This window comes from Ammospiza nelsoni, chromosome W (genome assembly GCF_027579445.1).
Source record: "Ammospiza nelsoni isolate bAmmNel1 chromosome W, bAmmNel1.pri, whole genome shotgun sequence".
NCBI classification, from domain to species: Eukaryota; Metazoa; Chordata; class Aves; order Passeriformes; family Passerellidae; genus Ammospiza; species Ammospiza nelsoni.
Window position 1 is genome coordinate 6,288,370 of NC_080668.1, and position 18,092 is coordinate 6,306,461.

The 18,092-nt window shown below is 43.5% G+C and overlaps 1 protein-coding gene across 2 annotated transcripts in view; it reads left to right on the top strand.

Moving 5' to 3' along the window:
* The window catches only part of LOC132086124 (RNA-binding E3 ubiquitin-protein ligase MEX3C-like), a 30,604-nt gene extending 22,411 nt beyond the window's left edge, over positions 1–8,193 (top strand). Inside the window, exons 1-2 of one of the 2 annotated variants that reach the window (XM_059491583.1) lie at positions 3,460–3,684; positions 5,184–8,193. In XM_059491583.1, coding sequence (XP_059347566.1) covers positions 3,570–3,684; positions 5,184–6,400 — 1,332 coding nt within the window. In that variant the 5' untranslated portion in view covers positions 3,460–3,569 and the 3' untranslated portion in view covers positions 6,401–8,193. Of the gene's footprint in view, positions 1–3,459; positions 3,685–5,183 lie in introns of those variants that run through there. The other variant, XM_059491582.1, reaches the window with a different exon arrangement.
* The last annotated feature ends 9,899 nt before the right edge of the window (positions 8,194–18,092 follow it).

Sequence of the window (18,092 nt, forward strand, 5' to 3'; positions counted from 1 at the left end):
AAGACAAGGTAAACAATTATTATCAGCTGCTGGGGAATGCAACAGGGGCACCTATTTTGATTGGTGATTGGTTCATGTTCTATGTTTATAATTAAGGGCCAATCACCAGTGCAAGCCAGGGGACTGAGTCCTTGAACACAACTTTGTTATAGATTCTTTGCTATCTATTCTTAGCTAGCCTAGCTGCTCTGCAAACCTCTCTCTTTATTCTATTAGTATAGTAATAATGTATTATATAATATCTTCATAAATCAAGCCTTCTGATCAAGAAACAAGATTCACCGTCTCTCTCTCACCAGCTGCAACCCACTCAGGCGCGGTAATAGGGGGAAGGTTACATTTCTCCATGGCTGTGCAGAACAGGAGTCTGGAATGCTTTTTTGGGGTGGTTCTTGGCTTATGGCAGCAGCTCACCTGGTGTGGTGTGAAGCAGGTGTGCACAGGCTTCCCGCTGTGGTTACTTGGCTCTGCTGGCTTCATTGGGGAGTTTCCTTCATGGATTGAATGGCCTGAGATTGGGTTTGATGTCTCTCATCCTGATAGTGATGATGAAAGGTGAAAAGGGGAGAGAGGGCTGAGCTGGTTGTTGCTGTGTTATGGGTGAGGACTGCCGGTGCTATGGCTGCTAAACTTAACTCATTTCAAGGGAAAAAATTATTCTGTCTTCTTATAATCTCTTTTTAATTAGGAAGTATTTGATAATTTCAAATTGGCAGTGTATGAGGTAAACTATTCGATTAGAACTACCCTTAAGTTTCTTGAGGAGTATTATGTTCATTGTGTGGTTAAAATGTACAGTCAAATAATCCTCTTAAGGGGAAAAAAAAATGGGGAGAAGGCTTGAGAAGAATGATACAAATTGGCCAGCACAGGGTGAACACTGCCTACAGAACTTGGCTCAGGCTTGGCTCCTCGTCAGGTGCCTGGGCAAGCAAGCACTAAATTTTTGCCTAAATGAAAACAAACCAAAAGATTCTTGTTTTAACTGTGTCTGTATGTACTTATGGCTGAATGTGCTGCTTAGGAATGCTTATGCTGTTGAACCAAGGATGGTAACTGGTATTGAATAGACTTCTGTTATCACACCAAACTAAAATCACTTGAAAAGGTTTGATTAGATGAAATTTCTGGTCTAGAAGTCTCCTTTTCAGGCTTTTTTTTCTATGTACTTCAAAATCTTGGATACAAAAAACTTATTGCAAAAGTGTGGGTGATATATTTTTTCTTCCCCTTTGTCTTTCCCAGTCTCCTGAGCTTAGATACAGAAACTTCTTGATTTATCCTTTGGCCCTGTGATTTCATAGCTGGCAGAGCTTGTCATTGTGGCTGCAGAATTGTTGGAGAGGGGATGGGATCAGCTGGGCTTTGCAGCATTGCCTCAGTAGTGACTAATAGCAGAGGGTGGGAACCCTGAGCAGCTGAGTAAAAGCAAATAGAAAGGTCATTCGGCTAGAGTGGTATTATGGGCTACTGACCTTGTATTTTGACATGAGTGTCTTTTGCGGGGATTTCCAGCACTCCTTGTAGGCAAAATCTGGTGAGTATTGACTGACTCATTCAGAAATATTGGGTTTTGTATGTGGTGACTTTCTTCAGTTCTTCCTAACTTTTCAGATACAGATTGAGAGTTGGTCTTGAGGGTCTGGGGAGTCAGCTTTCCACTGAAGCAAACTTTCTGATGTTTAAAAGTCTTATTCTGTTGCTACAAGGTTTTGAGGCAGTGTTTGGCCTCTGCTTTCTAGGTATGTGACTCATACCTTAAAAGCAAAGCTATACCCATCTTGGTCTGTGCTGTTCTGCAGCCTGAGGAAGAAAGGCAAGAAGGCTTTTCTTTATACTGGAGTGGTTTGGAAATGTGACCCTGGCAAAGCCATCTCTGTGAATTTGCAGGGAATGGAGTTGAAGGTGCATAATTCTAACTTAATTTGAATTTCTAAAATATCAGGAAAATCTTGTTTAAAATGTAAGCTGTAAGACTTGGTAAGGCAGTTTGGAATCTGGAATTAAGTGGGCTCTGAACTGTGATATATAATATAGAATTCTATTGCTATATAGATGTCTATGTCTAAATGCCTCTAGCATTCTTTAAATGTTGCCTCTGTAATTTTTCGGGAAATAAGGATATATACTTGGGTGGAATGGAGTAAATGAAAGTAATCTGTATATATTGAAGAATAATTGATACACAGCAGGAGACTGTGTTTAGGTGTTTCAGTAAAAAGTGTGAAAACGTCAGTGACACCATTTTACAGATCCTTTGGGTTTAATGTTTTGTGGGATCTCAGCACCTCAGGATGGAGGTGCAGAGTGGCCGAGAACACCCTTGGGGGGCTCGGGAGTCCTGGAATGTTACCAGAAGTGTCTGGTGGCTGGACTTTGATCCGACACAGGAGACGACACCTGTATGAGGACTGGGAAGGTTTCACTGGGTGAATTGTGAAGGGATAAGTTAGAGTGTAAAACACAGGGTTTAGGATTTCTGTACAGGGGGGTCTAAAGAAGTAAGATGGAGGAATTGGGGCGTGTCCTGTTCTTCTTCTTCTTCTTCTTCTTGGCCTCCATCTTCTGTGGTGATGGTGGCACTTTGGGATTGGTTATTACTAAAAGTGCACCGGTTAATAAGGGTAGAAGGTATTGGGGAAAAATTATAAATATTGTATACGTAACTTCAGGTATAAAGATAAGTGACCGCCCTGGGGGCTCGCAGTGTGCTCATGGCTGGCTTGCTGTGCAGACCTCTGTCGGGCTGAAAGAAAATCTTTTAGATAAACAATTAATAAACATCGAGACCGAGAAAAGATCTGAAGTCTCTTCTCGTCCTTTGAAGCGTCGGCTCTTCAAGGCCATCCCTGGGCCTTTCCAGGCCACCTAAACAGCCGAGAAATCGACAGTGTTTGAGCCCACTATATTTTCTGAGTAACTGGGAAGGAATTGTTATAGATGAGTAAATGGTTGGCTCTCACAATTAAGGGGTAAACATTATATGTATGTTAAAAGAAGTTTTATAAATGTATAGTTATATTACTGCAATGTGCTCCCCCCAGTATGTGTTATAATGGGATGGTCTTGGTAATCTGGGCATTTGGGAAGGTTGGCTTGTTACTATGGCAGCACCTGACCTCCAATCAGAATGTAAGAAAGTGACTTCTACTACTGGACAGCAAGGAAGGAGTTGACTGAGAAAGGCTCTAGGAGGCGCTAGAGATGTAAAAAGGCAAAGCATCCATCTTTAAGATGAGCCAGCCACGTGGTAGGCAGACATGAGGGAGGTTCCCAGGCCTGTTCTTCCTTATTTAGTCCTTTTGTTGTATTATTGTTAAGGTTGAATAAACATTTGCAGTTTTTAAAGTGAGCAGTTTTTTCTCAGAATGGGAATGGAGTGGGCAAGCAGATTTACTACAGGGAGAAATGCAAACAAAGAGATGGAAGGAGTAAAGGTATGTTGCCAGTGAGGTGCTGCTCTCTGGTACATGTAGGGAAATGGCATAGCTTCAAAGGATGTGTGCTTTGCCACCTCTGTAAGGCATCTCATATCTGTTTTCCCTTTTTTTTTATCTAGTAGAGCACTAATGCCTTCTCAGTGGGCTGTAGTGGGAGGTTGCGGCTTATGGGTTTGTTCTCTCCTGCTGACACTTGCTGATCAACATGTTTGGCTCTCTGATCTGTATCCCCTCCTTTGCACAGGTATGTCTGTGCCTCACACCCTCTCTTCTGGGAGCCCTCCTGTGCTCCTCCATGTGCTTTCTGGGGGAGGTAGGGCCTCTGAGAGCCCTCACTAGCTATTGAAGATTAATGAACTTTCTTTCCAGCTGTGTCATGAAAACAAAGGACTGTTGTGTTCAGCCTTTGTCCTTGCTATGTGCAGGGACCCTTCAAGAAGCAGCTCTTCCTCCCCTCTATTCCAACCAGCATCTGCATGTTTACTGCTTTCTTTTTATTAGTAGATAGTACTGAATAAAGTGCATCTTTGTGTGGTTTTCTAACTGTATAATTTATTGCTTGTGATACCTTGGGTGCAAAGGACTAACAAAACACTATTTTGAGTACCCAAATGGTTATGAGATGCTTAAAGTAAATAAGGGAAAGGTAAATAAATTGCTGCAAGTGGAATGATGCTTAAAACACTTGGTCTGAAAATGTTATAATTTTTTCAAGATGATGTTCACTGTAAAATAACACTTACTGTTACATGCTTTTGAGTTTGTTTACAATAGGATAAATTCAATTAAGACTGAATCCAGTAGACTGTCTTGCATGTCATGGACCTGCTTGTGTCTCTTCATTTTGCAATGCCTGCTTTTCTGGTCCTGTCATGGGTAAAAGGGGCTTCTGTATGTATTTCAAAATGCCTTGAGCATCTTGGGAAAGAGCCTGTTGTCACTGTGTCATGGCAAACTTTATAATTCAGTCCCCAAAAATCAAAGACAAATATTTCATTAACTTTCTGCTTTTATTTCAGACTGTATTTACTCAGTTAATGAATGAGAGAAATTCCATGTAGGCATATACTATTACATAGTAAGCCTTATTTGCATGCAACAAACTGCTTGAACTCCTACTTGACAGTTCAAGCAGTGGCTCCTTCATCTCCCAGGGAAGAATAAAGTTTTAAATAACACTTAGTGATAAAAGGAAGCAAATGAAGAGTTCTCAGTTAATTGATTTTATCTATACCCTATACCGGTTGCAATACAGACACTTCTCTCACTTGTAAATGCTTAATTTGCTTTTAGGTCATACTTGTTGGTGGAAGACTAATATATCAGCAAACTTGTGCGTGAACCTTTACTCCTTTTGCAGGATCTTAGAAATAACTGAAGTGTACCCAATCAATGGAAAAAATTTAAACCTACTAGTATGTATGGGATAATCACAAAGGTGGCTGATGGAGGAAAAAGTCATTCATGTTTATTCACCATCTAATAGCAATTGAGGAGTTGCTGGGCTAAACCAGCCCAAGAAACATTGCTAAAATAGTTTGTGGCTATAAGTATCAGAGGCCTGTTTGGAAATAATAGGTATAAGTTGATACTGGTTTTGCTGATGTGGCTTGCAGAGATGCAAACAGCTGCTTCTGGTTTCACCCTATGGTTTCTTGAAACTCTCAAACAGCTTAGATGGCTTTCTTGTGGCTTTCTAAACTTGTATGTCTTGCCAAACTTGTATATGTTTCCTTTAAACAGGTTGCAAAATAAAAGCACTAAGGGCCAAGACAAATACTTACATTAAGACCCCTGTTCGGGGAGAAGAACCAGTCTTTGTTGTCACTGGGCGAAAGGAGGATGTAGCCATGGCTAAAATGGAAATTCTCTCAGCTGCTGAACACTTCTCCATGATCAGAGCATCACGCAACAAGAGTGGTCCTGCTCTGGGAGGCCTGCCATGTACCCCTGATCTGTCAGGTCAGATGACAGTCCAAGTCAGGGTGCCTTACCGTGTAGTTGGGCTGGTGGTTGGACCAAAAGGAGCTACGATCAAAAGAATTCAGCAGCAGACCCATACCTACATAGTCACCCCCAGCAGGGACAAGGAGCCAGTCTTCGAAGTCACAGGAATGCCTGAAAATGTCAACTGTGCACGTGAGGAGATAGAGATGCATATAGCCATGCGTACTGGGAACTACATCAAGCTGAATAAAGAGAATGATTTCCACTACAATGGTACAGATGTGAGTTTTGAAGGAGGCACTCTCAGGTCTGCATGGCTTGCTTCTAATCCTGTCCCTCTTAGTTGCACTAGAATGATTTCTAATTATAGGAATGACAGCTCCAGCTCCTTGGGAAGTAGTTCCACAGATTCCTGTTTTGGAAGCAATAGATTGGCTGATTTCAGCCCAACAAGTCCATTCAGCAAAAGCAACTTTTGGTTTGGAGAAACATTGCCTTCAGTGGGCATGGAAGACCTCGCGGTTGACTCTCCTATTTATGACTCCTTATCAATGCCTTCCCAAACCATTTGGACTCCTGGCTTTGGTAGTGACCCTGCTATTAATACTAAGCCTCAATGCCGAGGGAGACAGCCATCTACTCCTTGCCTGTCACCCACATTTCCAGAAAGCCTGGATCATCCGCTGGCTGGGAGAGCGAATAATGACCCACCTAGCACTGGCCACCAAGTAGGCCTTCCTATCTACATTCCTGCATTCTCCAATGGCACCAACAGCTATTCATCTTCCAATGGTGGCTCCACATCCAGCTCACCCCCTGAGTCAAGACAGAAGCTCAACTGCGTGATGTGCTTCGAGAACCAAGTTGTTGCGGCTCTGGTCCCCTGTGGTCACAATCTCTTCTGCCTGGAGTGTGCCAACAAAATCTGTGAAAAGGAAGTCCCATTGTGTCCTGTTTGCCAGACAGCTGTTACTCAGGCAATTCAAATTCACTCTGAAATAGAGATATTATAGGGATATTATTATATGTGGACTTTTTTAAAGACTTGAAGTCATAGATGTAATGGTACCCTCTAGTAAACTTTTAAATGAATTCTGACTGTTTGACTTCCTTGGGATTAGACTGAAGTTATTAATAAATTTTTATTTTCTCAAAAGGCTGCTATGGTAACACTAAACTTAAGGGGTCTCTGGTACAGTGTAAGCAGATGGCATGTTTAGCAGAGATACATCTGGTATAATGTTATGGCACAGTGAGGGCAAGTTTTCATAAATTACACAACTGAAAAAAACCCTAAAAATTTCCAGGCTTTTCTAAAGGATCTCTGTTAATTGTTTGGCTTCTGTGAGTTGGCAGCAATGAACCTTGTTGCCTAAATGCAAAAGTACTTGTCTGCTATGGAGGATGTGTAGTATTATCTATATATCAAACAACACTTCAATGCTATCTTCTACCAGCTTTGAGGAAATATTTTTTTCTTTATGTGACAACTTATACCTAATTCTTCAGCATTGGAAATATCTTTTAAAGTATAGTTTGATTTACTGAAACGGATTGTGTTATTTGGCAGGTTCAGATAATAAATGACAGGTGGGAAGAGAGAAACTGCCAGATGCACCTCCATTTTGTCCTTGATAAGGGCAGTATGTCCAGAGGATCAGGAATGTCTCAATTTGTGAATTCCTACCCACTGCTTTTGTTAGGGTAATGTAGAAAAAGTCTGTCTGGCTTCATCCAGTTACAGTAAGGGCTTTGGTATGCACATACTTTGACTAAGAGTGATGATGCTGACATTCTGTTCATTAGTCTGATCAAGCTGTTCTTGACCTTTTTTAGAGAGTATATCATTCAAAATGTGAAGCATTTTTATGTTAAATTCATGTCTTACACATAAATATATATTTTTAGTAAGAAAAAGGAAAAAGAGGGAGTTGTGTAAATGTCCTTGTATTATTCATGACAGCAGCTGTGACAGTGGCTCTGTAATCAGTTTACTTAATTTCAAAACTGTCTTTCCAAAAAAAAAAAAAAAGTCTCTGGAATGAGCTTCTTACATTTCAACCTGTGGATGTTTCTAGCTTTTTCATCCTCAGTACATTACCAAATCTGTGCTGACATACATTAAAACAGCAAAAACAAAAAAAAAAGACACAAAAGTAGAGTTCTGATGTATTTTTTTCTCTTTTTTAAAGCATTATTTTCCCAAGACAATCTTTTTCTCAGTGTAACAACAAAAAAGAAATTATGTATTAAACTAGTAAATATGCAGAAAATTTTATTTTTATTTCCACTTGAAGAGTTACATTTCGTATAAAAGTTTACAACTAGGAGTTGCTTTGAAGGCATATTATGTACTGCAGAACTTTAATATAATTGCTTGCAGGATAGTTACATGTCAGTATTAAAATCTGATCTCTAGCTACAGTCCTGTAGATGCGAACAAATGTTCACTGAGTGTGTATTTTGTTTTATTGCATTGTACACTGCAACTAATAAGCCAAGGAATCAATAGACATAAGGTAGGTGTACCACTTCTATAAACCACAAACTAAGAATAAACTGATAAACTATTGATCTAGCTTAGATTTTGCTAATTTTACTACACTCTTTGTTATGTATATGTAGGGAGGTCATAGGGATTATAAATTCAATTTTGGTAAAGTTTAAAAACTATATATTTTATGATAAAGGGCCTTTAAATTATGATGGCCAAAGCACTGATATTATATATTTGTTGTAAAGAGAATTATAAGAGTTTTATTTTTCTGATATTAAAAATTACTTAATAAAGACTTGTTTCCATTAACTTGAATGTTTTGCTCTCTTCATAGTTGTTACTTGGAGCAGCTTAGGCAGGCTGGGGCTGGCTGATGTCCCCCACGCAAGCAGGGGCATTCCTGGTGCTTAGTATTTCATGTGAAGGGCTCAGGCTGGTGGGATCTCATTCCAGTGCTGCAGAGCTCCACTCCTGAAAGTTTAACTGGTATAAACAAAAATTGAGGGGTTTTGTGGTTTTGGGGTTTTTTTTTGGTGGGTTTTTTCTCCCAAAATACCCTTGGCTCAATTTTTCCCAAAGTTGCATGGAAGAGTTTCCAGGAGCTGCTGGGTTAAAGTTTAAAATAAATCCATGCAAAATGAGCTGAAGTAGCTGAGGGGAGGGTGCAGATTGTTGCTAAGAAAACAAATGGGTTTTGGGCAAATGAGCTGCACCAGGAACTGTAGGAAATCTAAAATATTGAGGCTGGCAGATACCTGCCCCAGGGTGTGACATTGTTTAGTGGTGGACTTGGCACGGCTGGGTCAATGGTTTGACTCAATGGTCTTAAAGGTCTTTTCCAATCTAAACCATTCTCTGTCCATAAGTCAAGGGGGAAAAGAAATATGGACCATATAGTCACATAGGTTGGAAAAGACCTTTAAAATCAGAGTTCAGTTGTTAACTCAGCACTGCCAAGTCTACCCCTAAGCCATGTCTCCAAGTGTCACAGTAACATGCTTTTTAAATCCTTCCAGGGATGGTGACTCCATTACTACTCTGAGGAACCTATTCCAATGCCTGACCACCCTTTCAGGGAAGAAATTTTTTCTAATCTCCAATTTAAACTGCCCCTGGCACAACATGACACTCATCCTACTGCTTGTTACTTGGGATGCTCCATGCCTGCTCCCCACTTGAGGTCTGCCCCCCTACCTGTGCTAACCTGAGTGGCATGTCAGTGGTGCATCCCTTCTTCCTGCTGTTGACACCAGCTGCCCAGGTGTCCCCATGGATCCCTACCCACAGCAGCCATTCCCACCTCTGCTATCACCATACTATGTGCTCTTGGTCATGTCACTACACCCAGAGGCAGCTTCACTGCAGCACCCACACCTGCCATCCTCGTACTGGCCATGCAGCTTCCCTGCTCTGAGCATGGCCATGCTGCTTTGCACTGCTTTGGCTGCATTGACTTCAAGACAATGCTTCACCCTGACTCAAGAAATCAACAAAATCAACCCAAACTGCCAGTCTGCCCCAGGGTGTCCCCATCTTCTGCTGCCATCCTATATCTATGAAGAACATGACCAAAAGGAGACATGACCCACATAATCTGTGGGATGCTCCCAAAGCTTCCCTCCCTTCCCCCCCCCCCCTCTCCCCCCACCACGTTTTCAGACATAGAAGATGGAGCACTAGTGGACATCTAGTGGCACCTACCCCAGATGCCCAAAGGCAGCTACAGAACCCCCTGGTGCATAGCCATCACCCTGTGGCAAACCCAGCCTTGTGTCCCTTGGGTCACTCCAGTACCCCCATGGACATGCAAATAGTAACATTGTGGGCAGGAGTCTGACATGGGGCCATCTTTCAGCCCCTGGGGCAGCACAGAGGTGCTCAGACTGAGACATTTTGGGCCAGCTTTAGCTTTGTGATATGGATTTATTCTATGCCTACAGACACATGGTTGTATCAGAGGGTTTGAATGCACATAATGTGCTGGTATATAGTTTCTCAGTGCTCTAAAGGCAAATACCAGTGTGCTATCCAATGCTTTTACCTTGGTCACAACAATGACTAGCCACCAGTTACAAAATAATTGCTAAGTACCAGGAGGGAGCATCTGAAAAGCTCTCTGGAGAAGTATGGAGCTAAAACTGCTTTAAGGTGGCTTATGGAGGGATTGCAACTAAGCAGGAACATCTTGGCCACAGAGAATTTGAGGATTTGATGTTTCTGTATATATAGGAAGCTGTTTGGGGGTGGAGAGGAAGTATAATCTTTCACATTTCAGTTATTAGTCTAGTACCTTAGGATATACAACTTATGCATCCATGCCTTCCAGCCTGCCAGAGCTACCTGTGAAGCCCCAGACCCAGAGTGGGTGGGCACTGAGGCATTCTGTTGTTACCATTCCTCTCAAACAGGGCACCAGATCTGCAGTGGAGAAAGAAGGAATTTTTACCCTCCCTCATGCTCATAAATCGCTGGAGTTCAGAGAGTTGGTGTTTTAAGGATTTTTATTTTTTTTTAATCCCTTATCTGTCACTATTGAGTAAGAAATGACACACTCATCAGAAGGCTGATTGGCATAATGTGCGCACCATATTTGGAACTACTCCTTTTTATAAGCTGTTCCGATCCAGTTAGATTTGGTTGGTCATTTAGTTAATACATTTCACCTGATTGGCTAATTAACAAGATGCCCTTCTTATAAACAATCTTTGAGAAAAACAAGAAAACAGAGAGTAGGAAAACAACATCTGCAGGTTGTTTATAATAATAAGCTATCATTGTGTATCTTCAACTCCCTAAAGTCTCTCAGGCCGATTCTGGGAAAACTTATCTAGTTTTCTCACTCTCTGACCAGGCTGTCACCTGTGGAGGTCCCCCTTTTTGTTTAAAGGAGGAGGCGGTATTTGTAATCCTCTGTGGGGCTCCTTGCAGAAAGGAGAACAAACACAGCTCCAGAGGTTCCTCTAGAAGTTGCTAGCTATCAATCAAAACATCAATCGGATGCCATTTTGAAATGGTCTGAGAGATCAAATCTTGTGATTCCCTCTTACAAGAAATACACTAATGATCTTAAAATCAGTTACTTATTCTAATACAATATCAAGTCTAATATAGTAGCAACTTATCATTAGTTTGTTCAAAGAACTGAAACAGAGTGAAAATTTAACAGGGTAAAAATCCATTTCGGATTTAGGTGAAATGTGCCATTTTGAATTATTTAGTCTGTAGCTTGCTTGCATAGATGAAATATGTTGTTTAGTCTGTTAACTGTGCTGTGCTTAAGACTGCCTGTTCTCACAAAAAAGCCTGTGCTCACAAAACTGTCTCAGCCTAGGAAAAAGAATGCGAATTTCCAAGCTGGAAAGAAAGATAAGGGAGGGGGGGCCCTTGAACTTTGAAACAAACACGAGAGCCAAAGCTGAGGCTGCAGGAGACGGACAGGATGACCCGCGAGTTCTTTCTGTACAAGGACTGATAAAAAAAACTAGCTGCAAGTGTAACGCGAAATCAGTAAAATGAATATGCACAAACCTATTGTGAAACTCTATGCATATGTACAAGTAAGGGGGACAAAAAATGGTTCCGAATTCTCAGGGGTGCACGGACATTTAGGGGGAACGATCCCGACATGCGTCCAGCACTGTAATAAACATACTGGCTTTACAACTTTTACAAGTTGTGGAGTTAGGTTTTTTTTTTCCCACAAATCAGAACTGACAGTCTTAACTTGTCAACAGTCTTTTTCTACAAACAAGGAAAGGATAGAATGTTCATTCCCCACTCATGAAAGGGACATCTGATTGATGGTTGTCATCTTGATCATTGTTCGGAGGTTGCCTGTTGGCCACATTCTGGTTTTGGTGTCACAAATCAGGGCCGACACACCTTGCAGGTACCCAGTATCTGCAGATACTCCAGTATCTGTGGGAACACATGCATACCCGCGGCCCCAAGTGATAAGGTCGTACGGGCCCTCCCACTTATTAGTGGCTAGGTCCCATATCCAGACATTCACTCAGGGCAGATGCGTCTCACTTGAAGAGTGCAACTAGATAAAATTATTTAGAATGACAGGATTCTCTGAATTCTATGGCACTGTAAGATGATTGATTGTATATAGAGCTTTTTCCAATCGACTTTGTGGTGTTTCTCCAGGCATTCCCCTTTTTTGTTTGTCCAGAACACGCTTTAGGGTACCATGAGCGCATTTAACAATGGCCTGGCCCATTGGAGAGTGCGGCATACCAAGTTTGTGTGACACTCCCCATAAGCGCAAAAAGTCCCGCATCTACTGCGAGACATAGGCAGGGCCATTATCTGTTTTCACAGAAAAAGGTATACCCAAGACTGCAAAAGCCATCCTCCACTGGGCAATCATGTCACAACCATTTTCTCCAGTGTGAGCAGATGCCCACATGGTAGAGGAGAATGTGTCAATAGACACGTGCACATACTTAAGTTAGCCAAATTCAGTGATGTGAGTAACATCTGATTGCCAAAGCTGCAAGGCCTTTAGGCCTCTGGGGTTCACCCCTGCTGGTAAAGGTGCAGCAAGCCCATGACCATCAGAGCAAGAACTGACAATGTCACAAACCTCAGTTGGCATCAAGCAAAATTGTTTCTGCAGGGTACGTGCAGTTTGATGGAAAAAAATCATGCAACACTTTGGCTTGCGCAATCTTGTCAAGCTGAGGCGTTACCCACGCAAGGTTAGCCAACCTGTCAGTCACCTTCTGTTATGAAATCTGGCAACCTGGTGTGACTCCAAACGTGCAATGTGTAATACGAATGAACTCGGGACTGAATTGCACTCCATAAGGTTCTCAGTAACTGAAACAAAACTGCGTTATTGACTTCCTTCAGAAGTGAACAATCCAAATGCTTAGTTATGTCTGCAACATAGGCAGAATCAGTGACCAAGTTCAGAGGCACCTTGTGACGGTGGTCACAGGGGTCTTTGGATGAGGGAAGAGACGAGGATTTGACTCTATATTTCAGAAGGCTTGATTTATTATTTTATGATATATATTACATTAAAACTATACTAAAAATAATAGAAGGAAAAGTTTCATCTCAGAAGGCTAGCTAAGCTAAGAATAGAATAAAAAAGAATGATAACAAAGGCAGCTGCCTCAGACTCTCTGTCTGAGCCAGCTCTGCTGTGTTTGGCCATTAATTACAAACAAGCGCACGAGACCAATCACAGATGGACTTGTTGCATTCCACAGCAGCAGATAACCATTGTTTACATTTTGTTCCTGAAGCCTCTCAGCTTCTCAGTAGGGAAAAAAATCCTAAGAAAGAATTTTTAATGAAAAGATGTCTGCAACAGAACCTGAGAAAATTCCTGGAATGCCATGGCAACAGCCTTTAACTCAACCAGTTGGGCTGAGTCTGACTCATGGCCCTCCAACATTTGCCATCCAGATTCAGCCTTCCAAGTAACAATGGCTTTCCCTGTTTTTCCAGAACCGTCAGTGGAGACAGTGGGTCCTTGCACTGTCACCCAGCTGCTTTTTGGCCACAATAACAGATTGGTTGTTTTTGCCAACTGCAATAACTTGTGACTGGGCAGATGATAGGCAATCTGCCCTGGAAAGTTTTGCAGTGCACTTTGCAAAGGAGCATTGTTAGCAAAGCTCCATTCAAAGTCTACCCATTCTACTGGAAGAATGATTGTTGAGGGATCATCTGCCATTCATTGCAAACACCATTGATGGCATTTGATTATCAAATGAGCGATCAGTTCAAATAATATGGGTGCTGTCTTTTTCAGTTGATGGGGCAAGAAGACCCATTCCAAAATGTGCAAAGGATCAGACCATTTGTCACTCAATTGGCCAGTGATACCCATAGGATGAAAATCTGGATTGGTAATGAAGACAGTGATATCAATGGGAAGGTCTACTTGATGAACCTGACAAGCAGAAACAGCCTTTTGGACCTCCCCCAGCGCTTGTCGTGCCTCAGGAGTCAATTTCCAAGGTGATCTCAGGTCAGGGTCCCCCTTTTGAGTATCATACAGCGGGGACAGTTGTTTTTTGGTTAGTCCCAAGTAAGGATGCAACCAACTGATGACACCCATCAATTTCTGGGCATTGTTCAAGGTCTTAATAGAATCTGAGAATTGCACCTCCTGATGCTAAATAGTTCAGTCAAGAATTTTGACTCCCAGATATTTCCAAAGAGGGTGCTGTTGAATCTTCTCCAGAGCCACCTGCAGCCCATAAGAACACAGAACAGTGAACAACTGAGGCCAAATCCTCAGCAACTCATCCTGGCTGGGTGCTGCCACCAGGATGTCGTCCATGTAATGATAACAACATGCATCAGGAAACTGCTCGCGGACTCCAGACAAGGCTTGAGCCACATACCATTGACAAATAGTCGGGCTATTGCTACAGCCCTGGGGCAAAAGTTTCCATTGATATCACTGCACAGGTTCGGCATTGTTGATTGAATGCATTGTGAAGGCAAACTTTGGCTTGTCATCAGGATGCAAAGGAATTGTGAAAAAACAATCTTTCAAATCAATGATCAAGATTTCCCATCCCACGGGGACAATGGTGTGTGAGGGCATACCAGGCTGCAATGCCCCATGCTTTACATCACTGCATTAATTTTTTGGAGGTCCTGTAACAGCCTCCATTTCCCAGATTTTTTCTTTATCACAAAGACAGGAGTATTCCAGGGACTAGTGGAAGGCTCAATGTGTCCCTGTTGAAGTTGTTCCTGAACCAATTCACGAAGGGCAACCAATTTTTCCTTTGTCAGGGTCCACTGGTATACCCAAATGGGTTTGTCCACCAGCCACCATAAAGGCAGCGTGGGATATTTTCTGCCCTTTAGCGCAGTGGCCGCAATTAAAAATCCATCCCAATTTTTACCCCCCTGGGCTGCCAATACATCCTGCCCCTAGAGGTTGATTTGAGCTGCAGTGACATAGGGCTGAACTGCAGCTGTCTGCCCATCCATGTTTCTGATCAGCACAGACTGTTGGCTTACAAAGGTGTACACTGTACCCCCCAACCCTTAGGTAGCTGACCTTACGGAAGCCAAAGGCCATGTAGGAGGCCATGCAGAGAAGGAGATGACTGTCACATCTGCCCTTGTGTTGATCAAACCTCGAAGCCAGGTCTTCAGCAGGCAGGCACCTGGTAGGGTCAGAGTACACATCATCTGGGGTCGCTGAGCAGAAATATCTGCAGACCAGAAGACTTGTGGCAGTCCCGTGGATTCGAAGCCACCATTCCCACAAGTCCGCTGGCCAGTCCTGGGTACACATGACTGAAAAGGCACAAGCTAAGCAATCCAAGTCCCTGCCGGAATAGTGATTGGGGGGGGTGGGCGTGGAAACTGTAGCACAAATTTGACCTGAAAAACCAGGGTCAATGACACCTGGATGAACAAAGATTCCTTGGTGGGTGACACTAGATCTTCTCACAAGCAGTGCGCTGAGTCCTTGTCCTAAAGGTCCGAACAGATCCAAAGGAACCTTATGTTCACGACAGGATTCTGAGATGATTGCGGTTGCGGTATGTGCATCCACCCTGGCGGAGCCGTGGGTGCTGCCCCTGAACTGGCTGAGCAGGCCTGTGCCGGTGCCATGCCCTGAGGAATCACTTGTGTCAGAGCGCAGTTCCCCTGTGTGCTCATCCTCCCATTTCCCAGGCCTGCCAAAGGCTGGCCATTGGCATGATATTTAGACTTACATTGGTTTGCATAATGACCTGCCCTTAGGCACTTAGAGCACAAGAAATTGGTATTTGGTCCTGTTTGCTTGTGTGTTCTCTGCTTTTTCTTGTCCTTATTTTTGCCTTTTTTCTGTTTTCCACCCCCTAAGGATTTCTGGCCTGGATGTAAAGCAACTGTCAAAGCAGACACTTTGTGGTCTACAGCACCTAGTTTGGCACATGCGTGGACCATGTCTGTTAGCGTCCGGTCACCTGGAAGAGCATCTATGATCTCTGACAATCACTATTTGCGTTGTTCCGAGCTAACTGCTTGCATAAAACCTGCCTCGAGATATCATCCTCAACCTGTTTCTCCAGGGCTGCTGCAAGTTTCTCAACAAATAGCAGAAAGGGTTCATCTGCCCCTTGAGTTATTGTTGCATATCATGGCTTGGGAGAGGCCATTTCTATAGTTCTTAGCAATGCATTAAATCCTATATTTTGACTCTGCTCAAGAACAGCAGGGTCACAGGTAGCCTGAAGATCAGGATTGGAAAAGGCCTGTTCTCTGAGGAGAATGTCTATTCCCACTGTTGCCTTCTGATACAAGGCAAGGTGACCTGGTTCTGAGGAACAGCATGGCGACCCAAACTCTCCAGGGTCACTCGGGCCAATGAAGCACGCAGACACCAATGTGGTGGACGGTCAAAGGCGTTTATTATCTCTTCTCGTGGGGTTTTATAATCTAAGGGGTCTGCCTATGTCAGAGGGGGTCTGCCTTTACCTTCTATGGTTAGTAAGGAGTGGAAAGTTACCAGAAGTGAAGTGGAAAGTTACTGGCACTACTGTTAGGGGGGCTACATTCCTAGGGTGATTTCTTATCTTAAGGGATTAGGGGGAAAAGGAGTCCTGCTACTTTCCGTCATATCGCGTGATCTTCCGAACGCCTGTCCCTATCTAGCACATCTCCCCCCCCTTTTTCACAAATGAATGAGGTAGCCATATACATAGGCACTGAAATGAGGTATAAGGTTGTAGTTCGACAAGGAAAGGGGTTTGGTAAACCTGAGTAAGTTTTTGCCAGACAAGTTTAGAAAATCTTGTGACTGGCAGTGTTCCCTGGTTGAATTCACAGCAATTGTTGCCGGCCTATGAACAGGATGTTGGCCCGTTCTAGGCGGGTCTGAACAAATGAGACTAGCTTGTTCAGCAGGCATGGTCCGAAGGTGACTGCTAGAAGCAGCAATGCCAATGGACCTATTAGGGTAGAAATCAGAATGGTTAGCCATGGTGATTGATTGAACTAGGACTCGAACCAACCCTGTTGGGCTTCCCTGTCTTTCTGTCTCTGAGCCAGTCTGTTTCGAAATTCCGCCATGGAGTCTCTTACGACTCCCATGTGGTCCGCGTAGAAGCAGCACTCCTCTTTCAAGGAGGCACACAGGCCTCCTTGTTGCATGAACAGGAGGTCCAGTCCTCGCCTGTTCTGCAAGACCACTTCCAAGAGTGAGGAGACTGACTTCTCTAAGAAGGAGATGGATTTCTCGATCCTTTGCAGGTCCTCATCGATGATCATTTGCAGCTGGGACAGTCCTTGGTGCTGGGTCTCTAGGGCTGAGACACCCGTGGCCATTCCTGCTGCTCCTAGGCCGAGCAGCATTGCGATAGTTATACCTGTTATTACTTCTCTTTTGTGGAGCCGGCTGGGTTCCTCAAAAAGGTGATACACCTCTTCGTCTGAGTGGTACAGGACCCTAGGAACAATCAGAACTTGGACACAAAAGTCATTAGAGTAATCGAATTTGGCAAGGAACACACAGGGACTCACTCCAGATCGCTGGCAAACCCATATCCCAGGTGCGGATGGGACTACCCACTTATTGTTTTTCCTGTCGGGCTTGACAACTTTGGTGCAGACGTTGCCTCTCCACCTAGCTAGGGTTGCATTGCCAAAGCATCTGCCCCAGCCTGTGACTTGACTCAGGGTGATTCCTTTGCGGGGGGTATCCCATCTGCACTGGTGAGGGGCATCGGCTGTGGAGTAACTGAAGGGAGTGTTTAAAGCGACTCCTTCGTAAAAGGGGGGTTTGACATCGTAACAAAGCCAGCAGGATTCGGTTAGGTTAGGGTTGGATTCGTTCAGGGATACAAAGGTAGCTTCTAACATACGAAGGATTGGGTCTGAGTCCGACCCGGCTGAACGGCCTATCTGAAAGGCTTCTGCATGGCCAGTCGGGACATTGCTGACCCTTGTGGGTAAGGTTTTGGGGTAGGTCGTGTTTCTCCCTTTCGGCACGCTTTTAATAACTTTGTTGGGTCCGACCGCTCGGGGTGCCGATGGTTGGAGCCTGATAATTCGCACATTCACCCTCTCTTTTGACCCTTGAAGGACTACTGTCCATGTTCTGCCTATGGCCCAACTAGGGTGATCTGGCTGCAAGACCGTCATGTTGTAGCCAGTGCATTTCCGAATTTTTGGGACTTTATGGCGATTTCGATAAAAGTTTCCCTGGAGGAAGACGGGTGTTTTGCAGCCGC